At 38.8% G+C, this 25,858-nt stretch overlaps 1 protein-coding gene across 2 annotated transcripts in view; it reads left to right on the top strand.

Annotated features, from left to right (window-relative positions):
• EPRS1 (glutamyl-prolyl-tRNA synthetase 1) overlaps positions 1–21,889 on the top strand; it is a 64,571-nt gene extending 42,682 nt beyond the window's left edge. For both annotated transcript variants that reach the window (XM_068985660.1, XM_068985659.1), the window contains 13 exons: positions 3,624–3,886; positions 6,204–6,255; positions 6,722–6,931; positions 7,363–7,435; positions 8,651–8,730; positions 8,958–9,059; positions 10,097–10,252; positions 10,755–10,952; positions 11,413–11,586; positions 15,214–15,374; positions 18,028–18,106; positions 21,388–21,452; positions 21,545–21,889. In XM_068985660.1, coding sequence (XP_068841761.1) covers positions 3,624–3,886; positions 6,204–6,255; positions 6,722–6,931; positions 7,363–7,435; positions 8,651–8,730; positions 8,958–9,059; positions 10,097–10,252; positions 10,755–10,952; positions 11,413–11,586; positions 15,214–15,374; positions 18,028–18,106; positions 21,388–21,452; positions 21,545–21,695 — 1,764 coding nt within the window. In that variant the 3' untranslated portion in view covers positions 21,696–21,889. The remainder of the gene's footprint in view (positions 1–3,623; positions 3,887–6,203; positions 6,256–6,721; positions 6,932–7,362; positions 7,436–8,650; positions 8,731–8,957; positions 9,060–10,096; positions 10,253–10,754; positions 10,953–11,412; positions 11,587–15,213; positions 15,375–18,027; positions 18,107–21,387; positions 21,453–21,544) is intronic.
• The last annotated feature ends 3,969 nt before the right edge of the window (positions 21,890–25,858 follow it).

The raw sequence follows: 25,858 nt of genomic DNA, 5'->3' as shown, positions 1-25,858 counted from the left end.
ACGGACCTTTGTTGGTAACTGTCTCTGCTTTTTAATATGCTGTCTAGGTTCAGTTCAGTTGCTCAGAGGTGTCTGACTCTTTAAGACCCCATGGACTGCAGCACGCCAGGCCTCCCTGTCCATCACCAACTCCTGGAGTTTACCCAAACTCATGTCCATTGAGTCGGTGATGCCATCCAACCATCTCATCCTCTGTTGTCCCCTTCTCCTCCCACCTTCAATCTTACACAGCATCATGGTCTTTTCAAATGAGTCAGCTCTTCACATCAGGTGGCCAAAGTATTGGAGTTTCAGCTTCAGCATCAGTCCTTCCAATGAACACCCAACACTGATCTTTAGGATGGACTGGTTGGATCTCCTTGCAGTCCAAGGGACTCTCAAGAGTCTTCAACACCACAGTTCAAAAGCATCAATTCTTCAGCGCTCAGTTTTCTTTGTACTCCAACTGTCACATCGATTCATGACTACTGGAAAAACCATAGCCTCGACTAGAGGGACCTTTATTGACAAAATAATGTCTCTTCTTTTTAATGTGCTGTCTAGGTTGGTCATAGCTTTTCTTCCAAGGAGCAAACATCTTTTAATTTCATGGCTGCAATCACCATCTATAGTGATTTTGGAGCCCGAAAAAATAAACTCTCTCACTCTTTCCACTGTTTCCCCATCTACTTGCCATGAAGTGATGGGACCAGATGCCATGATCTTCATTTTCTGAATGTTGAGCTTTAAGTCACCTTTTTCACTCTCCTCTTTTACTTTCATCAGGAGGCTCTTTAGTTCTTCACTTTCTGCCATAAGGGTGGTGTCATCTGCATATCTGAGGTTATTGATATTTCTCCTGGCAATCTTGATTCCAGCTTGTGCTTCTTCCAGTCCAGCGTTTCTCATGATATACTCTGCATATAAGTTAAATAAGCAGGCTGACAAATACAGCCTTGATGTACTCCTTTCCCGATTTGGAACCAGTCTGTTGTTCCATGTCCATTTCTAATTGTTGGATCTTGACCTGCGTACAGGTTTCTCAGGAGGCAGGTCAGGTGGTCTGGTATTCCCGTCTCTTTAAGAATTTTCCATAGTTTGTTTTGATCTACACAGTCAAAGGCTTTGTCATAGTCAATAAAACAAAAGTAGATGTTTTTCTGGAACTCTCTTGCTTTTTTGATGATCCAGTGGATGTTGGCAATTTGATCTCTGGTTCCTCTGCCTTTTTGAAATACAGCTTGAACATCTGGAAGTTCATGGTTCATGTACTGTTGAAGCCTGGCTTGGAGAATTTTGAGCATTGCGTTGCTAGCATCTGAGATGAGTGCAGTTGTGTGGTAGTTTGAGCCTTCTTTGGCATTGCCTTTCTTTGGGATTGGAATGAAAACTGGCCTTTTCCAGTCCTGTGGCCACTGCTCAGTTTTTCAGATTTGCTGGCGTATTGAGTGCAACACTTTCATAGCATCATCTTTTAGGATTTGAAATAGCTCAACTGGAATTCCATCACCTCCCTTAGCTTTGTTCAAAATGATGCTTCCTAAGGTCCACTTGACTTCGCATTCCAAGATGTCTGGCTCTAGGTGAGTGATCACACCCTCGTGGTTATCTGGGTTATGAAGATCTATAGTTCTTCTGTGTATTCTTGCCACCTCTACTTAATATCTTCTGCTTCTGCTAGGTCCATACCATTTTTGTCCTTTATTGTGCTCATCTTTGGATGAAATGTTCCCTTGGTATCCCTGATTTTTTGAAGAAATCTCTAGTCTTTCCCATTCTGTTGTTTTCCTCTTTTTCTTTGCGTTGAGGAAAGCCTTTCTTATCTCCTTGCTTTTCTTTGGAACTCTGCGTTCAAATGGGTATATCTTTCCTTTTCTCCTTTGCCTTTAGCTTCTCTTCTTTTCTCAGCTATTTGTAAGGCCCTGTCCTACAACTGTTTTGCCTTTTTGCATTTCTTTTTCTTGTGAATGGTCTTGATCACTGCCTCCTGTACAGTGTTGCGAACCTCCGTCCATAGTCTTCAGGCACTCTTTCAGATCTAATCCCTTGAATCTATTTGTCACTTCCACTGTATAATTGTAAGGGATTTGATTCAGGTCGTTCCTGAATGGTCTAGTGGTTTTTCCTACTTTCGTCAATTTAAGTCTGAATTTGGCTATAAAGAGTTCGTGATCTGAGCCACCGTCAGCTCCTGGTCTTGCTTTTGCTGACTGTATAGAGTCTCTTCATCTTTGGCTGCAAAGAATAGAATCAATCTGATTTTGGTATTGACCATCTGGTGATGTCCATGTGTAGATTCTTCTCTTGTGTTGTTGGAAGAGGGTGTTTGCTATGACCAGCGCGTTCTCTTGGCAAAACTCTGTTAGCCGTTGACCTGCTTCATTTTGTTCTAAGGCCAAATTTGCCTGTTATTCCAGGTACCTCTTGACTTCCTACTTTTGCATTCCAGTCCCCTATAATGAAGAGGACATCTTTTTGGGATGTTAGTTCTAGAAGGTCTTATAGGTCTTCGTAGAACTGTTCAACCTCAGCTACTTTAGCAGTACTAGTTGGGGCATAGACTTGGATTTCATTGATACTGATTGGTTTGCCTTCTGTCGTTTTTGAGATTTCATCCAAGTACTGCATTTTTTGGACTCTTTTGTTGATCATGATGGCTACTCCATGTCTTCTAAAGGATTCTTGCCCACAGTAGTAGATATAACTGTAATGTGAGTTAAATTCACCTATTCCAGTCCATTTTAGTTCACTGATTCCTAAAATGTCATCTTGTCATCTCCTGTTTGACCACTTCCATTTTGCTTTGATTTATGGACCTAATATTCCAGGTTCCAATGCAGTATTGGACTTGACTTTCATCACCCGTCACATCCACAGGTTAAACACACTATATTTTAATTATTGTCTTTCTTGGCTGTAAGAATAGAGACCTATATCTGTCAGTGCCTGGCACAGTGGAGACACTTGATGCATACTCTTTGCGTGACTCATACTCCTAAAGCTCTGTCAGTCTCAAATGGCAGCTTTTACTTTGAACTTTTAGTGTAGTTTGCACTTGTCCTATTATACTATAGGAGTAGGATTTTTGGTACAAATTCACATGAGTGGAAAACAGTCGTTACAGGTTTTGAAGTTTAACCAGTAATATAGAAGCTTGATTATTGTCATTTTTATAATTGTGAAATGTTTAACTTCTGTCCTTTACAGACTCATGTTAAACTGTAGAATACATGTTATATCTTGTGGTTTCCAGTAGAACTTTCTGAGATGATAGAAATGTCCTCTAACAGTTCTGTCCAGTACCGTAGTCACTAGCCTCTGGAACTGCTGAGCAGTTGAAATGGGGCTATTGTGATTGAGGAATTAAATTTTAAGTTTTATTTACTTTAAGTAGCTGCGTTTGGCTAGCAACTATTCTTTAAACAGAGCCATTATAGTACAATTTTTTAGTGACTTTTCAAGTTCTCTCCGTACTTACCATGTTCTCTTATTCATTTCAGCAGTTAGTATATTTAACATCCTCCACCGCTAGCCCTTACCCCTCTGCCTTTGTGTTTTCAGATGTGCTTGTAAAACATCGGACGTCAGTGCTTAGATAGCGATTGGAATTAAATGCTCTCTTCTCTTTTTCCTCTCTGTTAAAGGATCAAGTAGATACAGCCGTACAAGACCTCCTTCAGCTGAAAACACAGTACAGGTCTCTGACAGGAGTAGACTATAAGCCTGTCTCTGTCACTGGGGCTGAGGAGAAAGATAAGAAAAAGAAAGAAAAGGAGAATAAATCTGAAAAGCAGAATAAGCCTCAGAAGCAAAATGACACCCAAAAGAAAGACTTCTCTAAAAACCAAGGAAGTGGGCTGTCACCAAATGGAGCAGGGGAAGGACAAGGGCCTAAGAAGCAGACCAGGTAATAAACCGGAAGCTTCAGTTGAAGTGAAGCAAAGTTTTAGATGAATTCAACTTTATTGAAAAAACCTTCTTTTTGGTTAGTTTGACTATCACATTAAATTGGAGAATGCTAAATGTATAATATCAGCAGATAGCTTCTGTTCATTTTCTGTATATTTAAATGGTAACACATTCATTTGCTTGGTTCAAGAATCTTAGAAAATAAAAAGCTCAGTGAAATCTCAGTCCTATGGTTGTTTCCCATTTTCCCAGTTCCTCCAACCACCATAATGAACTGGTCACCAGTGTTACTAGTTTCTTCTCTATCCATCAAGAGATTTTCATTTGCTTACACAAGTAAAAACAATTACATGTATATGTATGTATTTTGGGAGAAGACCCGGATGCTGGGAAAGATTGAAGGCAAAAGGAGAAGGGGGCGACAGATGAGATGGTTGGGTAACGTCACTAACTGAATGAATATGAATTTGAGCAAGCTCCGGGAAACAGTGGAGGACAGGGAAGCCCAGTATACTGTGATCTATGGAATTGCAGAGTTGCCTATCCACAACTTAGCGACTGAACAGCAAAAATGTTATTTTTTTCTCTTTTTCTTCCCTTTAACACAATTGTTAACCTAACTATACATATTGTTTTTTACTTTAGCAGATTTTTCAAATGAAAATCTTTTGTGAGGACTAAATGAGAACTTCATTTGAAATAGGTTTTTAAAATGGTTGGTTAAATATGAAACAAACCTGGTTTAAAGATGACTACCCACTGTGGAATAAACAGTGTTTTGATATTTCCAATCCATGTGAACAATAAGATTCCTCCATTATCCCCATCCCAAAATTAGAGTGAACTCTATGTGAGATTCTCTCGAAGCTAAACCTGAGCTAAGCTGATATTAGCAGCTACTACTTAGAGATACTTTGGTGTTAAGATTTTTTAGCTGAATTTCAAATCCTGCCTCTCATCTCTCATGGCATCCTGTCTCTCGTCTCTCCTTTAACAAGAGAATACAACTGTGACTTTTCTTGCACATCGACTAGGTGATCAGAATTATAGAATAGTAGAGGCGAGAACTCTGATGCTGGGAGGGATTGGGGGCAGGAGGAAAAGGGGACGACAGAGGATGAGATGGCTGGATGGCATCACTGACTCGATGGACATGAGTTTGAGTGAACTCCGGGAGTTGATGATGGACAGGGAGGCCTGGCGTGCTGCGATGCATTGGGTCACAAAGAGTTGGATGCGACTGAACTGAACTGAACTGAGAGATGAGAACAGAACATTTTACCTTTTACCTCTGACTGCTTCATGTAGACATTTTGCTGAGATGTGTCAAAGTGAAAAATGGAGAATTCAAATGTAAATACATTCAGCTTTTAAGCTAGTAAGCCAATAAACTCTAAAAAGATGGACCTTTTATAAGACATAACTACTGGGTAGACTTTCTGTGTGAATTTTAAGACTGCAGTTTACTGAATAATTGTCAGTGTTTCAAAAAAAAGATTATTGCCTAGAATAGTTTTTTTATTGTAGACCTAATTTATTTTGGAGGTATCTATCTCTGTGACTTTTATTGATTGAAATTAAAAGAAAAACTTAAAGAACATGTAAGGATATATATACACACACATACACACATTTGTGTATTGACATAAGTATATATATATAGCCATTGTTCTTTACTATTTACAGGTTACTTACAGTGAGACACTGATGTTACTCTAATTTATCTGGATTGAGATTGGCAAAAACTTCCTTTTATTTTTTAGTGAGAGTAAATTCTGTCTTTACTACAAATAAGTAGTAATTTATAAAGAACTTACAAGGTAACTGGGATTCCCTGGTGGCTCAGATGGTAAAGCGTCTGCCTGCAATGCAGGAGACCTGGGTTCGATCTCTGGGTCAGGAAGATCCCCTGGAGAAGGAAATGGCAATCCACTCCAGTACTCTTGCCTGAAAAATTCCATGGACGGAGGAGCCTGGTGGGCTACAGTCCATGGTGTTGCAGAGTCGGACACGACTGAGTGACTTCACTTATAACGTAACTTATAAAGAACTTTGTAAAGGAATGTATGCATTAAAATCATAGCTTTTTGTTAGGTTTAGCTTTCCTAATTTTTGTGGACAGTATCACACTACCCTTTAAGAAATGACTATTTTCTAGGATAAAAATATAGGGATGAATACAGAAGAGATACAAACATAGAAATAACTCATCCTGAAGAAAAACAAGCCATTTTGAAGTTTCGGGGTTTATTTCTATTCAGCCTCAAAGCAATTGCTGGATGAAGAGATTTATATTTTATTTTTTATATCTACAGGTTGGGTCTTGAGGCCAGAAAAGAAGACAGTCTTGCAGATTGGTATTCTCAAGTGAGTATGGGCTCAGTTGATTTCTTCTTTTAAATTTCTCACAGGCTACTTACATTTAGATTCTAAAATCCAGATACAGAGGCAATAATGCCTTTAGTAATCCATAGTATAGTCATGTAACGTGTCAGTTTTCAAAGCATGCTCACAGGAAGTATTGAAACGAGAAGTAGATCTATGAGATAGTCATTATTTTATTTTTGTTTTGTTTTTTTGGTGAGGTGAAAGTATTAGTCCAAAGTAACAAAACAGTAAAACAGCAGAAGCAAGATTAGGGTTCAAGTCTTACGAACTTAGAGCACTCTTTTTTCTTAGAAGGATCTAGAAAGATCCATCTTACATGCATATAAAGAGGATTCACCAGCAGGGAAAGCCTCCAGACTTGAAGCTTGACTCTCATATTCTTGGCACTTGCACTGTGATTTTGGTTCAATTTAGGCTTTATAGAATGTATTTTTCTTTTAAAAAGGTCATCACAAAGTCAGAAATGATTGAATACCATGATGTAAGTGGCTGCTATATCCTTCGTCCCTGGGCATATTCCATTTGGGAATCCATCAAGGACTTTTTTGATGCTGAGATCAAGAAACTTGGTGTTGAAAACTGCTATTTCCCCATGTTTGTGTCTCAAGGTGCATTAGAGAAAGAGAAGACTCATATTGCTGACTTTGCTCCTGAGGTAAATTTTTGCATTTTTCTCTTATAAAGTCAGAAGTGTATTTTCAATTCACACTTGAATAGTAATTTAAAAGATAGGTTACAGCAGTCAACTTAGAGAAATGTAAAGCAATTTAAAAGAATTATATTTCTTTCATCAGTGTAAATCATGATTCTTTTTGTTACATTAATTAATTAACTGGCTTTTACCTTTCAGTAAAAATTACAAATACAGTATAAATTATAATTTATAAATTATAAAATATGATTTTCTATTATAAAATATAAAAAATTATAAAGACAGTAAATACCTTTTCTCACAGTGAACAGTAGTGGTTATTTTAACTTGCTTAATTGATATAGCAAAACTTGAAATAGAAATTTGCCTACATCTGTGTTCTTTCTCTAAAGTGCTGTTTAAAAAATGTATGAAAAATGATTTTATGTTGCTAGGTTGCTTGGGTGACAAGATCTGGCAAAACAGAGTTGGCAGAACCAATTGCCATTCGTCCTACCAGTGAAACAGGTGAGGATGGGCCTTGAACACAGGAGAAAAGCTCACTGAACATTAGAGACAGCTTCCAGAGTTGAGTTTCACCTTTTATTTTGTGATATTTATAGTTTCTGTTGATGATACAAAGTTTAATGAATGTTAATAAAGATGAGTGCAGATTTGAGTGGCATAGAATTTTGTTCTCTGATAGTATGCTTTGTGGAGCTCTTTATCATCCAGATAAAGTTTTTTTTTTTTTAAAAAAAAAACTTGCATCATTTTTAATTTCATGCTATAATTTTTCAGAACTTCCCATAGACTTTTATTCTTGGACTTGATTATAAAATTGCAAACACTAGTGTTTTATGCCATATTGACTTGAAATTAATCATTTTCATGTTAACATTTATATTGAGTTTTTATAGGTTAAAAAGTGATTTCATTTACACCTTGTGTTATTCTCACAAATGTGTAGTTAGGAAAGTAGAGACAGCTACTGTTATCTCCTTTTTGCAGCTTAAAGAAAAAAGCTCTCTGACGGGATAAATGGTTTTCCTAAAACTGCACATAATAAGTGGCAATATCGCTTGGAAAGTTCTAGCCTTTGGGCTTGTCAGTGTTCTTGAAAGTGGTTATCCATCTTTAGAGCTAGGGATTGTTTGCTCTTTATTTGATACTTCCAGTGATACTCTTAATAATGATGCATTGTTAAAATTGACACCAACTTTTTATTTTCACATGGCAGATTGGCAAAGTTTTCTTTTTATTTACTAATTGTAGATAATCCTGAATAGGCTATGATAAGACAAGTGTCTTCACTTATTATCAGTTCATGGCAAGAGCTTTCAGACTCTGGGTAGACAGAGCAGATAGATTTAATGTAAAGTTTGAGAGCTGCTGCATTTAGCAGGTTATTTAACTTCTCTAAGCTCAGCTTCCACATTTTCATTGAGGTGATATTTATTTTGTGGGTTGAATGTGAGGATTGAACAGTGCAATGAATGCAAAGAACTTAATATACAACATAGTATATACTGTAAGACGTTCACTTAGTGTCTTTATAAACGAAACACTGAGAAGTTGTCAAATGTAAATCACATTGTGAAGAACATAAAATACGATCGGGTTTTTCCTTGCCTAATCCATTTTATGAGCTACAGTACCGTTCACTCACTGGCGTTGCTGCTTTAATGGTACCAGCCTTCAAGGGGAATGACTAACTGCCCATGCTTCCCTGTGTCTTTTCAGTAATGTATCCTGCATATGCGAAGTGGGTGCAGTCCCACAGAGACCTGCCCATAAAGCTCAACCAGTGGTGCAGCGTGGTGGTAGGTGCACTCCCATCTTACAATTCTTCATTCTTCTTCTTAGCCATTTAAAAAAAAAACACACATTTTTTTTCTTGCTTTTATAGTCAAAGGATTGGGAATATGAAAGCATTTTTGAAATATTGATATTTTGGATCACAATTAGGATTTCTGATTGCTTACCACATAAAGTTGTCACTAAAAATTGAAAAGCTCTAATGATCAAACTGTGTTCTTGCCTCTTCCAGCGTTGGGAGTTCAAGCACCCTCAGCCTTTCTTACGTACTCGTGAATTCCTCTGGCAGGAAGGGCACAGTGCCTTTGCTACATTTGAAGAGGCAGCAGAAGAGGTATAACAGTTGTGTTCCGTATTAATTCTGTTCTAATTCTTTGTCTAGACTATGCATTCCACCCGCCGCCCGCCCCCAGCTGTGAGTAATGCAGTGCTGTCTACATAGTAGTAATCATTCAGTAAATAACTAAGTTGAAATTTGGTCTGATCTCGAAGTGACATTATAAGACAGCTTTCTGGTATAAATTGTTTTGTTCCTTAAAATTTACCTATCACCTCTTAAAGTTAAAAACAGGTTAATTCAAATGTGTTAATGTTCATTGCTCAGTCACGTCTGACTCTATGCGACCCCATGGACTGTAGCTCACCAGGCTCCTCTGTCCATGGTATTCTCGTGGCAAGAATATTGGAGTGGGTTGCCATTCCCTTCTCCAGAGGAATCTTCCTGATCTGGGGACTGAACCTGGATCTTCTGCATTGCAGGCAGATTCTTTACTGTCTGATGAACTTAAGGAACTGCTTACTGAAATTTTATTAGAAAATGTGCTGCTTTAAATTTTCAGATGAAAATAGTTTCGGACTTCAGCGTATAGAAGAAATTATAATATCATGGGTGAAATTAATTATTCTTCAGGATGTCTTCACCCAGGTTACTGTGTATCTTTCATAAGCATTCATTTTTCTCTTATATTCTAAATTTATGTACATTATAAATTATTCTAAAACATAACTAATGAGAACCTACTGTATATCTCAGGGGACCTTATTCAGTGCTCTTTGGTGATCTAAATGGGAAGGAAAAAGAGGGAATGGTACAGCTAATTCTCTCTGCTGTGCAGTAGAAGCTGCTGCAACCCTGGAAAGCAATTATACTCCAGTAAAAATTAATTTAGAAAAATGCTCCATTTCTTTGAGTTCTGCTTTGTCTCTCTTAATGAATTCATGCTGGCTGCTTTAACCTTTCCAAGAAAAAAGATTTTTGTTGTTCGAAGTGCTTTCCCCACCACAGTTAGTTTTAAATAGTATAGTTATTATAGATCTGTAACCAATAAATATAGCGTAAATTTGAACACTTTTACATTTAACGTGTTACAGGTTTTGCAGATACTTGACTTATACGCTCAGGTATATGAAGAACTCCTGGCAATTCCTGTTGTAAAGGGAAGAAAGACTGAAAAGGAGAAATTTGCGGGAGGAGATTACACCACTACAGTGGAAGCATTTATATCTGCCAGTGGAAGAGCTATCCAGGTATCAGACTGCCACAGAGGATTCCTAGGTGACTGAAAGCATAGCCATGGGCCAATCTGATAAGTTTCTTCTGCCATCAGAGAAGTAGACTCTTTTAAAAAAAAAATCAATATATCACATGCTTCTAGGTCGTATTATAATTTCAGGCCAATCTGTTCCATTCCCCCAAATCTCCGATGTCAGTTAAGTCAAGCTTGTATCCTGAATTACCAGATCATGGATGTATTTTTTTAAACCTTTGTAGTTAAAGTTACTCCTATGAAAGGGTCTGCCCACAGCAGAAGAGGTATTATAGTTGTCTTCTGTATTAATTCTGATAGATTTTTTTTTTTTTTTTACTAATCTTACTCCTTTTTGTATCAGTTATGTTTTAAAAACTCATTTAACATAAAAAATCAGGGAAGATAAAGCAGATCTAGTGCCATGCTAAGGTGTGTGGTCTTAACAGTTGTTATTTTCAAAGGCGAAATAGGTTGTTAAAAGACGTGTTTCTCTATTTTAGGGAGCAACATCACATCACTTAGGACAGAATTTCTCGAAAATGTTTGAAATCGTTTTTGAAGATCCAAAGACAGCAGGAGAGAAGCAGTTGGCCTATCAGAACTCCTGGGGCCTGACGACTCGAACTATTGGTGTGATGACCATGGTTCACGGGGACAATGTGGGGTTAGTGCTGCCGCCCCGTGTAGCCTGTGTTCAGGTAAGGAAAGTGTTCCTGCTCATCATCTCTTTTATAAAATTCAAGCCACATTTAGTGAAGAAAATTGAAAAGTGTGCTTTTCTGAATGTCATTCAGGTAGGTTTTGCTAATATGGAAACAACACAGAATACAGCTAGATTTCAGTCTGTGTAACTATGTGTATTATTCATGTCACTGTTTTCTGCCCTTTAAAATTTTCTACCTGCTTTATAAAACTTCTAGAAATTATGTTTTGAAGTGATTTATAATAGGTTAAATGAGAAACAAAAATGCATTCATCATGGACAAACAATATGCAGCTCATTGCTAGATGTTCTGTGTAGACCACAGAAGTTGATTTCTGTGAAGATTTATAGTCACCAGGAGGTTTTGATTTGTGAGTACTAGGTGGTGATTGTGGCTTCATTATTTTTGTATGATGCTGCTTTGTATAAATTTGTGATATCATGCTGGATTCTAGGTGGTGGTTATTCCCTGTGGCATCACAAATGCACTTTCTGAAGAAGACAGGGATGCTCTACTTACAAAATGCAATGATTATCGAAGGCGGTTACTCAGTGTCAATATCCGAGTTCGAGTTGATTTGCGAGATAATTACTCACCAGGTTGGAAGTTCAATCACTGGGAACTCAAGGTAAAGGCTTCCCTTGCATATTTTACTCCCACTCTCCCAATTTGGCAGTTTGTTGTTTGAATAAAAATGAACTTGTAGACCTTGTTTATGGTTAACAAATCCCCTATGGTTGTTGCTAAAACGTTTATATCAAGAATTCATAGAATAAGTTATTTCAGTAGTAAGACTATCAGAATCAGGGTGCATGGACATCAGCTATTAATAGCTGTCATTGGTGCAGCTAATCAGACAGTAATTTCACACTACAGTTTCACAGTGGTTTGTTCATTCTTACTTTGTATGTTCAAGTCTAGTCTAAATTTTGGTTTAATGTTTTTGATTTAACTTTTATTGCACAGTCATTAATAGGTGATCTGCATTCTTTATTCCATTTTTCAGACTTCTGGATTTAACTTTTTCTTAATGATGAAACAGCAAATCTTGTTAGAACTAGCAGTTAGGAGTTAAGAATTTATAAACTCATATGACAGGCAGTGGATAGGAAGAGGTAGTGAGGTTGCAGGTTCAAGCTTTCAAATATGCAATCTTAGCCATACTGGGATTATTCAGTATTAATGCATGTTGGGTTCCCAAAGTTGCTCATCTCTATCTCTTTATTTGTTTTAAATGGCCCCTCAGATAAATCTCTGCTGAAGGATAGTAATTATATTGATGCTGCTTTCCTTTTGTGATATATTTTTTCCTTTAAATACTCTCCTACCTTTAATAAAGACTTTAAAGTTGTGTAAATTTCCCTTTAATTGCAGTCTTTTTTACTTACTTGGAAATAGCAAGTGTGTGATTTCAGTAATACCTTGTTTAAACCCATTTGTACTTGCCCAAGGTACCAAAAAGAAACTTCTTGCTACTAACTGGACTGAAAGGTAAAAAAATAGTCATCCACGCTTGTGGGCCTCTCCTTTGACTTCCTCTGATCTGTCCCCGCTCTCCCTTGCCCAGGAGAGGATGTAGTCCTAGTGCATTTTTCTTGTCATGTCTTTTTAGTTTCTTTTAATCAGGAGTAGTTCCTCACCCTTTCATTGTCATCCGTGGCATTTACATTTTTGTAAATATAGGTCAGTTATTTTATAGAATGTTCTTCTGTTTTGATGATTACTCATTAACTTTTGCCTTCTCCAGTAACTTTTCTTCTCTCTTCCTGCTGAGGGTAGTCTCCCACTTTTGATTTTCTGATTTTCTGCACTGATTTTTATTTCTTGCCTGGAAAATCCCATGGACGGAGGAGCCTGGTGGGCTGCAGTCCATGGGGTCGCCAAGAGTCAGAAACGACTGAGCGACTTCACTTTCACTTTTCACTTGCATACATTGGAGAAGGAAATGGCGGCCCACTCCAGTGTTCTTGCCTGGAGAATCCCAGGGACAGGGGAGCCTGGTGGGCTGCCGTCTATGGGGTCGCACAGAGTCGATAACGACTGAAGTGACTTAGCAGCATGCATGCCTTAATTACCCTGCAAAACATGAAGCTTTGAGGACAGGATCTCTTTCTTATTCATCTTTTTAAATCTCACTGCACTTAACACTATTTCTTAACGCATGTATCAGTTCAGTTCAGTTCAGTCTCTCAGTCATGTCCGACTCTTTGCGACCCCATGAGCTGCAGCAGGCCAAACCTCCCTGTCCAACACCAACTCCCTGAGTCCACCCAAACTCATGTCCATTGAGTTGGTGATGCCATCCAACCATCTCATCCTCTGTCATCCCTTTCTCCTCCTGCCCTCAATCTTTCCCAGCATCAGGGTCTTTTCAAATGAGTCAGCTCTTCGCATCAGGTGGCCAAAGTATTGGAGTTTCAGCTTCAACATCAGACCTTCCAAAGAACACTCAGGACTGATCTCCTTTAGGATGGACTGGTTGGATCTCCTTGCAGTCCAAGGGACTCTCAAGAGTCTTCTCCAACACCACAGTTCAAAAGCATCAATTCTTCAGCACTCAGCTTTCTTTATAGTCCAACTCTCACATCCATACATGACCACTGGAAAAACCATAGCCTTGATTAGACGGACCTTTGTCGGCAAAGTAATGTCTCTGCTTTGTAATATGCTGTCTAGTTTGGTCATAATCTTCCTTCCAAGGAGTAAACGTCTTTTAACTTCATGGCTGCAGTCACCATCTGCAGTGATTTTGGAACCCCCAAAAATAAAGTCTCTTACTGTTTCCACTGTTTCCCCATCTATTTGCCATGAAGTGATGGGACCAGATGCCATGATCTTAGTTTTCTGAATGTTGAGCTTTAAGCCAACTGTTCATGGGGTTCTCAAGGCAAGAATACTGAAGTGGTTTGCCATTCCCTTCTCCAGTGGACCGCATTCTGTCAGACCTCTCCACCATGACCCATCCGTCTTGGGTGGCCCCACACAGCATGGCCTAGTATTGTTGAGTTAGACAAGGATGCGGTCCATGAATGCATATATACATTGGATGAATAAAGGGAAACAATAAAATAATGTGAAAGTATACAGTGTTTTGTTCCAGAGTGATGTTATTTTATAAAGTAAGTCTTCTCTAGGGGGTAAATCTTTTTTTTCTAGAGTAACATTTACATTTTTTTCTTTGGCTTTGGTTTGGGGGACGACTGATCAGCTGAACTGTGTAGACAGGCTCCTAATTTAAATTCAAAACAATTATAGAGGATCATTCACTCAAAAAAGAAAAACGTGTTAAAGTTTTATTTGTCAGGAAGTTTCTAGCCCCTAAAAGTTGGCTCTCTTAAGCCTTAATCCACTCAGAGCAAACTCATTATGTGGATTCACAAGGATTGAACATCCACAAGGCTTAAACTTGCATATGCTCCTTAAGCTCCTTTGTAAAAACCCTGGGCTCCTGGGAAATGGTTCTCAGAGTGCAGTCCCAGGACCAGCAGCTCAGCATCACTGGAGAACTTGGTGAAAGGGAAGGGAGAAGTCACTCAGGCATGTCCAACTCTTTGTGCTCCCATGGACTGTAGCCCACCAGGCTCCTCTGTCCATGAAATTCTCCAGGCAAGAATACTGGAGTGGGTAGCCAGTTCCCTTCTCCAGGGGATCTTCTCAACCCAGGGATAGAACCCATGCCTCCTGTATTGCAGATGGATTCTTTACCATCTTAGAACTTGATAGGATTACAGATTCTCGGGCCACATCACTGGACCTACGGTGATCAGAAACTCAGGTGGCGGAGCCCAGCAGTGTGTGCTTTGACAAGTCCTTCAGTAATTCTGATGCTCAAGGTAGAGCAGCCAGAGCCAGGGCCTTCTCACCAAAGCACACCATGTGCCATGAATGAGCCCAGGATGTGCCAAGGAGCCTACTCTGTTTACCCCCGTGTGCCATGCAGGTGTGATTTTCCATGTGTGCTGTTATGTGAGAGAAATTAGGAACAGCAAGCTGGACCGCTGCCCTCATGTTTCCCCATTAAACTCTTTCCCAGCTCAGAGCCACTCGGGCAGTACCTTCTTTCCTTAGGTTTATGCCTTCTCATTGGAATAGGTTTCTGAAATGTATCAGGAACATTCCCTTCTCTTTAAAATGGTTTGCATCTGTCTTTGTGTTTCGGATGCTTGTGATTTATAGCAGGTAAAGCCATGACATCAGTCTGTTTATTCAGTTGGAGATGGGCATGTGCCATTTTTCACTGCTTTTTGCTTTCTAGGGAGTCCCGATTAGACTTGAAGTTGGGCCACGTGATATGAAGAACTGCCAGTTTGTAGCTGTCAGACGAGACACTGGGGAAAAGCTGACAATTGCTGAAAATGAGGCTGAGACGAAGCTTCGTGCTATTTTGGAAGACATCCACATTAACCTCTTTACCTGGTCAGTTCCTTAGAGTTGCTTGTGTCTCCCGTCTTCTCATTGTGCTCAGCCTTTGAGATCTCTACCAAGGAATCTGTGATTGCCCCCACGGGAAGTCATCTTTCCCTCTGAACTCCCATGGTTCTTAATTGGCCTTTCTGTTTGGTTTTTTGACTTGCATTGTGATTATTTTCTATATGCTTTCTGCTGCTCCCTATTGGGTTTGGAGTAATGGACTATCTGTCCCTTCGACTGATTTGGGTTCATTTTAGATCCAGGCTTTTACGATACATCAGATTTGAGGGGCAGAAGCACTGATTCTCACTTGTTGGGTACACATTAGCAGCACCTGGGGAGCTTTTCAGACTACCTGTGCCTGGGACCCTCCCCAGAGGTTAATTTAACTGGCCTAGAGGGCCTGGCACCTTAAGTAGTAAACGCCCTCTGGTGGTGATAATATGTCACCAAGGCTAAGAACCTCCTGAAGGGGGTTGGGTGATGGGAAGGCTTGAGGCTGCCCTGACCTCTGGAGAGGGGACTTTTAGAATCACAGATCTCAAGGCAGAGGCACTAGAAGATGGGTGGCCTATGGGTGGCACCTTATTTTCTTTCCTGTCCACCTGATGCAGAGAGGAAGACCTGTGGCCACTGGGGATAGAGGCTCAGTTTGGGGTGGGGGCCCTTGCCTGCACCTTCCTCGTTTATCCTCTAATACCTGTGTCTGATTCAGGTTCATCTTCAGTAAATCTTGCACATAAGGAGTGAATCAATTTTATCCTTGGCTTTGGTGCTTTTATGTGATGGTAGGCAAGTGAACTTGCTTTTGTTGGCTGGTTTGTCTTAAAAGGCGAATGATAATACGTCTCTTGAGGATGACTTTCATGGATTTATTTGGCCAACAAATGCATAATCCATGTGAAGTTCATCTGAACTCCAAGCAGGAGATACTGTCCGAGACGCAAGATTAGAAAGCTGCCTGTCCTCGTTGCTGTTGCCTGAATAGTGCTCTCAGTGTAGTGATCCTTCTCCAGAGACTCTCTTCAGAGTCTCCTGGGAGCTTTGGGGACAGAAAAATACCTGGGCCTTACACTTGGAGACTCTGATTGATTAGTTTTAAGATAGAGTCTGGTCATCTGTATTGTTAAAATGCTCTATGTGATCCAGATGTACACCCCTGGTTGGAAAAAACACTGCTTTAATGGCTAAAAAAACAGGACTTTTTTTTATTGACATTTTTAAAAAAATTTTTAATAGGAGGCTAATTACTTTATAATATTGTGGTGGGTTTGCCATACATTGACATGAATCTGCCACGAATATATATGTGTCCCCCATCCTGAACCCCCCCTCCCACCTCCCTCCCCATCCCATCCCTCAGGGTCATCCCAGTGCACCAGCCCTGAGCCACCCTGTCTCATGCATCAAACCTGGACTGGCGATCTGTTTCACATATGATAATATACATGTTTCAATGCTGTTCTCTCAAATCATCCCACCCTCACCTTCTCCCAGAGTCCAAAAGTCTGTTCTTTACATCTGTGTATTGACATTTTAATTCAGTAAATTTATTAATGTAAGTTGCTTACATTAATAGTGCATTTTTTCCCCTCCTTAAGGCTTCAGCCCTGGAAGTGGCATATTCCTTTCTGTATCTCATTGGCTGTAACTTAGCCACTTGGGCCCACCCACCTCACTGCAAAAAAGTCAGAAGAAAGGGAAACAGGTTTGGTGGACAGCAAATAGTCATGGTCAGGGTTCCCACAGTCTAGCCCTGAGGTTCAGAAAAGAAACATATGCCTTCTCTTCACTGGTCCCACCCGTGAGTGCTCCTGTGTGATGTGTGACTGTCAGTGTGGAAGAGAATAATACTTATTTCATTTCTGGAACCTGAGGTTCTTACAGAAGACTTACAGAGTATGTGAAGATAGCTTGAATAATATATATTTATGTGTTTTTTCCTTTTTAAAACATTTTCATGCCTTTGTGTTTGATTCACACAACAATTTGATCTGGTGGTTAGATGAGTATTTTTCCAATTTTAATTAATTAATTAATTTATTTATTTATTTTTCCAATTTTATAGAAGGGAAAACTAAGACCAGAGAAGTTTAAATAATAACCTAGACTCTGGTAGGTAATAAGTGGTAAAGCCAGGAGTTAGAATATTGATCAGCAGATATTTAATGACTGTGACAAAAGTAATTGTTACCTGCATGTGCTTGGCAAATTTTTTAACATTTCCAATAATGGAATGATGAGCTAACTAATAACTAGTGATGAAGTTCACTGAATGTCACTGCTGGAGACAAATTGAAGTCCATGTTGAATTCTTCTCAATTCCAAGTTGTTATTCTTTCATTAAATTATGCCATTAAAAAAATCTTTGTCATATTAGTAAGAAAAAATATGTATTCACTTCTAATTCTGGGTAGCCTGTGGCTCAGTGGTAAAGGATCTGCCTGACAGTGCAGGAGATGCAGGAGATGCAGGTTTGATCCCTGGGTCGAGAAGATCCCCTGGAGGAGGAAATGGCAACCCACTCCAGTATTCTTCCCATGGTCAGAGGAGCCTGGCGGGCTACTATCCATGGGGTTGCAGAGAGTGGGACACAACTGACCTAACGTGTGCTTTAGTTTATTAGTAAGAAAAAATATGTTTTCTAATTACTTGATAGGGCTTCTGAAGACCTTAAGACTCATATGGTTGTGGCTAATACAATGGAGGACTTCCAGAAGGAGCTCGATTCTGGGAAGGTAAGAGAATTCTGAAAATTTTTTAATATGAACATATTTCAGTGAGTGTTATTTTAAGACTCATTGAATTTATGTATCATGTTAATCCCTTTTTCAAAGCCTGTCACATAAAAGGTTTATATATTATTCAGCCTCTGTTTTCCATTGACTTTCCTGCAGCAGTAAAATATTCTGTCATTTTTGGATAACACTGTGAACTGATTTTATAAAAGCTTTCTTTCATGTTGATTAGGCTTATTGAATGAGTTTCATTCTGTATAACCCCTAATATTTTCATTATTGAAAAATTTCATTTTGTTTTCTCAGCTTAAGTTCCTAAAGTAAACATTGTTTTAGTTTTAGAAATGTAATGGGAAAATTCCTAAAATAAGGAATGCCTGTTTCTGATCTCTCAGTGTATATACTTACCCAGATCTTAATTGATTGATCTTTCTGAATAATAAGTGAAAAATATTACTCATTTCTAAGTTTGTTTTTGAGAATGAGTGGGTACTACTGGATTCCATAAAACTGCACGGGTTTTCCTAATGGCTCTTTTAAGATTTTATCAGTTTTGTGTCCTCTGTATATGCGGATGTTCCCAGCAAAAACTTAATTTTCATAAAGAAGAGGTTTCAGTTTGTAAAATTATTAATTACTGGAATGAATCACTTATGAACTTTAGTATTCTGGTATACATGTTTACTTATACAGCCTGTTCTGTGTCCCCAGATTATAAATGAGAAAGCCACGGGCCAGAGTCTAAATGAATTACCCCAAGCCATACAACAGCAGGCCTATTATTAGAATTTGGGTCTCTCTTCTGATTCAGCTTAATGTACATTTTTCTCTGTATCTTTTTAAAAAATTCATCCTGAGAGTGTAAGACAAGATTTTAGTTGGTTAGTTGGTTGATTTTAGTTGATTTTAGTTGGTGATCATTCACCTCTTAATATGTCTGTCAATGAAAAATAAGTACAAAATAGTATCAAAATCCCCTTCTGATCTATAATTGTATAGTATTTAGCCTTCTATTATTCTTGGTTGCCTTGGTAATCTTCCACCTTTCTGATTTCCATCATTTGTCACTTGACTTCAAACTACATATTTCATATTTCTGTTTCTTCTAGCCTTTTTGCCTGAGAATGGACACTGTGTATATTTTTTCTTCCTCTGTGATTTATTTACTTTTTCTAATTTTTTTGTTCCATAAAGTATTGAATTTTATGATTTCCTTTATTATAGAAATATGGTAGTCATTCTTACAGTAAACTCTATTAAAGACATTGCATAAGAGTTAATAAATCAATAGAGTAACTTATCAGTTAATCCATTGCTTTCAAAGAAATGAATCTCAGCAGATATTAGTGGAATCATATTCTGATATTAGATAACCTGTTGGAGAGATTTCAACATCTATCCTGAGCCAGAATACAGTATTTTGGTTGTGTGTCCAAAGATCACATAGAGACCAAAACGACTGTTGTTTCTTGTATTCAGTAGTCAGTTTCAGCTCCCATCTCACCTCTTGTTGGTCAGCTTAGCTATGTTGACTGACTGTCAAGCAAGCTTTGAAGCTGTGGTAAATAACATTGGATTTACTGGGAGGGGAGGAGGAAGGGATCTTTGGAACTTGAATGTAAGTGAGAGTTTGATTTTCTACCCTTCCTTGTTGGTATAAATGAAAAAAAATTTTTTAATATATCTGATTTATAGGACTTGATTTTAGTAAATTTTTCCAAGGAGGTGGTCTTAATTGAATGAAAAATAGATGTCATTTATATGTAACATATACTTGTTACTGTTGACATAAATATATCATTAATCTGTTGATCATTATTTCTATTACTACATTACTATTTCTCATCAGTAACATTTCTGTTGAAGAGTTCAAGAAACTTTATATTGCAAAAGATTTTGTCTTTTTAAAATATAGATGTAGAAAAAATGAAAGATAAAAAGGTAAAAACCTTTCTGTGGCTGAGTAAATCACTCAAAAATGTGTATTCTCCTTTCACATTAATGAATTATGTGCATAAATAATAAGAAATTGCAGATCTTATAAAAAGCTTTGAGGCTAAAAAGAATTGAATCTTTTGGTTTTTGTTTTTCACAAAATTATCATTTATGAGTCCAAATACATCTAAATACAACTTTGGTTGAATTTGTTTACATACTTTACCATTTTAAATTAAAAAAATGATTTTTAGAAATACCTTTTCAAGTCTTAGTGATTTTTTTTTCCTTAGTGCAAAGAAATAAAGACTACTGTAAAATTTGTTAATATTATAAAAAATATAGCTTTGTGTTATACATCAACAAAAATAAAATTTCTAAGAAACTAAATTTAAATTTATTATTACAATTTTTATAATTGGGTTAGTATTTATATCATTGCATAATTAGAGACTGATTAAGGATTTCCCCCCATTCTGTTTTTTAGAATAAATTTTAAATAATACTTTTAAGAATGTTCAGTTTTTTCATGCTTTTTGTTTGTGTAAATGCTAATGATTTAGTAAGTTTCAATACAGGGAATTAACTTTGTTAGTTCAGCTCTTATGTCTGTAGGTTTGGTTTTTCTTCTGTTTTCATTGCAGAGTTTCTACATTTAGATTTTACATTATAAATTTATATATCCAATAATTAACTTTATATTGTTTGTATATAAAATATATTTAATTATATGAACTTCCGTGGTAGCTCAGACAGTAAAGAATCTGCCTGGAATGCAGAAGACCTGGCTTCCATCCCTGGGTCAGGAAGATCCCCTGGAGAAAATGGCGACCCACTCCAGTATTCTTGCCTGGAGAATCCCACAGACAGAGGAGCCTGGTGGGCTACAGTCCATGGGGTCACAAAGAGCTGGACAGGACTGAGCAACTCACACTTTCTTTGACTGAAAATCAGTTTACTGTTTGTCTTCTCCATCCTCCTGATAACCATGGAGCCAGGTAGAGCAGGCGGCAGTGCAGATTTGAAATGAGGATGATTTGAAATTCACTTTTTGTTCCTTCTCTTCAGCACTGTGTTGCAGCCAGTTTATTTGGTCATTTAAGTGTATTACAAAGATGTCTTTGTTATGTGCAGATGTTACGTGAAGTGTGGGTTTGGGATAGTGGAAAACATTTCTTTCCTATCTTGGGCATCTCTGAGCAAAGTTCTAGCAGGTTTGCAAGGTGTCATGGCCTGAAAAGGGCTGGGAAGCCTGTCCTTTTTGCTTGCAGGTTTAATGCAAAACTCAAATTTTCCTTTTATAGAATAGAAGGAGTTGTAAATACTGAACATTTTTTTCTTATTAGATTGCTCAGATTCCATTCTGTGGGGAAATTGACTGTGAAGATTGGATCAAAAAGACTACTGCCAGGTAAGATAATTATGTTTAACAGATAAAACCTATTAGGTATTGAAGAATACAAATGCATGGCATAAACGAATGGATTTTTTATTTGTTTTCAGGGATCAAGATCTTGAGCCCGGTGCTCCGTCGATGGGAGCTAAAAGCCTGTGCATTCCCTTCAAGCCACTCTGCGAGCTGCCGCCAGGAGCCAAGTGTGTGTGTGGAAAGAACCCTGCCAAGTACTACACCTTGTTCGGTCGTAGTTACTGAGGCAGAGAACAAAACCCCAGCTCCACCCCTCCTCACTTTTTAAAAAAAGAATTGATACTTATCTTCCCAGATAGAGACAGTTTTATGATTTTTTTAAAAATAGAAGTTCTAAAAGGAAGTCACATGAGACAAATACCTATTCTTATGCCTAAATCAACAGTGGAAAAAAGACTTTTCTGTAACCAGCCCCGATAATAAATATCATGAGCTAATACTGTTTCATGTATTCATTTGTTTCTGAAATACCTTAGTTCTGTGCCACAGTTATTCTAACCGTTCCGCTCCATGTAGCCCTCTTGTTTCAGACCTTGCACCACCAATTTCCCATTTCTTCGTGTTGGAGTGCTTCCTTTTGGTAACTCCTTGGAATTTAAAATTGCCCTTAATCTTTCTGTTTAAAAAGTAAAATACAACCACAGGTGTCCCCAGAGAGATTTCTCTTGAACGTCTCTATCCCTCTTGTTCTTCCTGGTTACTGTGGGGGTCTTTAAAACACCACTCATGATTTACTAGAGTGATAAGCCCTCCTCACCTCTACTTCCAACTCTGCTTTTACTCAGTCACCCTGCTTCTGTGCCCGTCCACCCCCGCCCCCGCCCCCCACACTTCTGTTCTCACAGAGGTCACATTGCCACTTCTGCCCGAAGCTGACTGCTTAGTTCCTTGTCTTACCTCATCTCACTGCTTTAGCTATGCTGCTAGAAAAACATTGCTCTTCCCCTGCCCCCCCACTAAAATCACTCTCATGATTTGCCCTCTTGCTTTTGGCTCTTCTCTCTTTCTTTTCTTCTAAAATGTATTTTCTTATTCTCTGGTTGTGCTGGGTCTTCGTCGCTGCGCTCTGGCTTTCTCTCGTTGCAGTGAGCAGAGGCTGTTCTTTGTTGCATTGCTCAGGCTTCTCGTGGTGGGGGCTATTCCTGTTGTGGAGCGTGGGCTTTAGGAGTTGTGGTACGTGGCTCTACGGTGTGCAGGTTGCAGTAGCTGCCGCACGCAGGCTCAGCAGTTGTGTTTCGTGGGCTGTAGAGCACTGGCTCAGAAGTTGGGGTGCAGTGGCTTAGTTGCCCTGCAGCACGTGGGACCTTCCCGGACCAGGGATAGAGCCCATCCGTGTCCCTCGCACGGGCAGGCAGATTCCTATCCACTGTGCCACCAGAACAGTCCATCTTTTTCTTAGTCATGTGTCTTCCACTGGCTTCCTTTCCTTGGCCTGCTTGTTAAGACATCGGTGTGCTGTGTCCATACTTGGCCCTCTTTTAAGAATTTTTTTTTTTTTAAGTGGACCATTTTTAGTCTTTACTGAACTTGTTAAAATATTGTTTCTGTTTTTTGTTTTGGTTTTTTGGCTAAGAGGCATGTGGGATCTTCGCTCCCCTACCAGGGATCTGTCCTGTATCCCCTGCTTTGGAAGGTGGAGTCTTAACCACTGGCTTGCCAGGGAAGTCCCTGGTTACTCTCCTATTCCTTAATCAGCCTCATCTCATCCTGTGGTTTCAAGTAGCATTAATAGGATGATGTCTCCCAACAGTTTTCTCTCCCAGACTGAGCTCTAGCCCTCCATCCCAACTGCATGTTGGGCTTTCTTGAGTGTTGGATTAACGTTTCAGATCAACCTGTCTCAAAAACCTCATTTCACTCTACTTCCAGACCTGTTCCTCCTACATACAGTATTTCCTGCCCGAAAGATTAGCATTACGAAAATGGACCTCGTCATTTAAACTAGAACCCCGAGAGTCCTCCTGGCTGGCTTCTCCAGCACCCATTCAGCCACACTTAGTTGGCTATGAAACCTATTCCTGTTACCTCTGATGTCTCTTGGGTCCCTCCTTTCACAGATCAAGGTCACCTTTTTACCTGTTACCTCTTACACTGATCACTCTGCTCCCTCCAGTTTCATCTCCAGGCCAGACTATTCCACATTCCCACTGGTGTTTTTTTCTTTTTTCCTAAAGTACAGTATGTTGAGACTTTTTTCCCCTTAAAGTCCTTTCATAGCTCACCATCGCTAACAGGATAATGTAGTCTCTTTCAGTTCAGCCTACTTGTCTAGTCTCCTTTTCAGCCAATCTAGTAGAGTCCTTTGCAACCTAACCATTTGGGATTCCCTATAAACCACACGCTATTTCTCACTTTGGGCCCTTTGCCTGCAATGCCTTTCATTCCCCGTTTCTTGTCTACTTGGTTTATCTCCTTATTTCAGAGCCCTGCTCCATTTAATATGTTATCCCACTTGGTGGTAATAAATATAAAGGGAAAGGTTTCCAAAAAAGGACTTGAAATTTGAGCTGTGCTTTGAAGGGTGAATAGAATTTTAATAAACAGAAGAGGAATCTGGCAGAAGGAAAAACATATGCAAAGCCTTTCAAAGTATCTGCTGTGCATAAGAACACAGCAAAACTATCCTTAAGTGGTAGATTATCATAGGAAAGCAGATTATATAGAACATGCTTTCAGATGCCTAGCTTAATGAGATAGGTGTCTGAGCCATACTTTTGTACTCAGAATTATTATTGATACATGGCAGTTCAGGATGTTTTATCTTGCTTTTCTACTCTTAGTAGCTGTGTAAACTTTCGATTCCTTCAGCTGAAGGAGAGAAGTTTTATATATATATATATATATATATATATATATATATATGTTAGGAGAGAAGTTATATATATACATATCTATATCATATTTACTCTATCTCATAAAGTACTCAGAACACTGAGCACATAATAATAGGTAGTGTTAGTTACAGACAGTGATGCAAGGTCACTTGGAAGTTGCTCCTGGGATATATAGCTCTAGTTAACAGTAATTACCTTGGTGCCTAGGAGTTTGTTTTTTGTCTGCAAATTAATAAATTCTTTAAAGCAGCAGTCCTCAACCTTTTTGGCACCAGGGACTGGTGGAAGACAATTTCTTCCATGGACCGGGGAATGGGGGATGGTTTCAGGATGATTCAAACGCATTCTATTTATTGTGCACTTTTTGTTATTACATCAGCTCCACCTCCAATCATCAAGCATTAAATCTGGGAGGTTGGGGACCCTTGCTTTGAAGGACAAAGTGATTGTTACGTTTTTGCCAGTCCCTGACAAAAGCCTGAAAAGTAGGTGAAAGACTGTAACCACATTTTGTTCTGTGGCCCCTGGCTGTTTTGGAGGCAGTGGCCGTCTCTTGACACAAGACAGACAGATCCCATGCTATTTATTGTTTGAAGCTTCAGATCCGCAAAACCAGTCACAGAAAAGCTTGACCTTTGCTGTTTTAAAGAAATGCTCATGACTTAAAGGAACTCTCCAGAAAGCAGTTATGTTAGGAAAGGAATCCTTAACCCCAAATCTATGTGTGATAAGTTGGCTGTTTTCTTAAATTGAGGTTCAGCTAAAATATCAAAACTCTTCCAAATATCTTAAGCACAGTGGTGCTTTTCAAGAAGGTATGTCAACCTGACTGCAGACAACATCCTTTGAGAAACAATCACTATTTTCTACTTGCAGACTGCAGTCACCAGCTAGATACATGACTGACAGGAAAGCGACTGTGTGCCTCATATTCGTGGTTTTCAAAGAGAAAGCAAAGAGGTCAAGGTGTATTTACTGCAGGCACTGCTGGCTGCGATTTCTGGTGTAGATCCTGTATTAGGAAACTCTAGTCCATCCATGATGGTGTGTTTAGTTCCTAATTATGTCAGTAAATCACATGAAGCCTTCATGAAAATTGGACAATAACAGCAACTCATTTGGCTGCTAGTGGCGAGGTCAGCAGCAGTGGAACATTCCATAAGACAAGCAAAGAGGCATTATGATTTGAGAGCCTGGATATACCACCCTACTTATATCTGGTTTTTGTTACAAATATTAGTCATCTGTTAAATAACTATATAACTTTTCCTGTTTTTTTTTGATAGTTGGTGATTTTTCCCTGATTCATGAGTGAGATAAAAGTATAAAGCTGTGGATTTAACTGTCGAGTTCTTTTGTATTTAAGTTGCAGTCATTGTCTTTTAGTATGTGGAAAGCAAAAACATTTATTTTTTATTGAAAGATAATTGCTTTACAGAATTTTGCTGTTTTCTGTCAAACCTCAACATGAATCAGCCATAGGTATACATATATCCCCTCCCTTTTGAACCTCCCTCCCATCTCTCTCCCCATCCCACCCCTCTAGGTTGATAA

Source organism: Capricornis sumatraensis, chromosome 14 (assembly GCF_032405125.1).
Source record: "Capricornis sumatraensis isolate serow.1 chromosome 14, serow.2, whole genome shotgun sequence".
NCBI lineage: Eukaryota > Metazoa > Chordata > Mammalia > Artiodactyla > Bovidae > Capricornis > Capricornis sumatraensis.
Note: the sequence above shows the minus strand (reverse complement) of the source record. Positions and strands in the feature narration are given on the sequence as shown.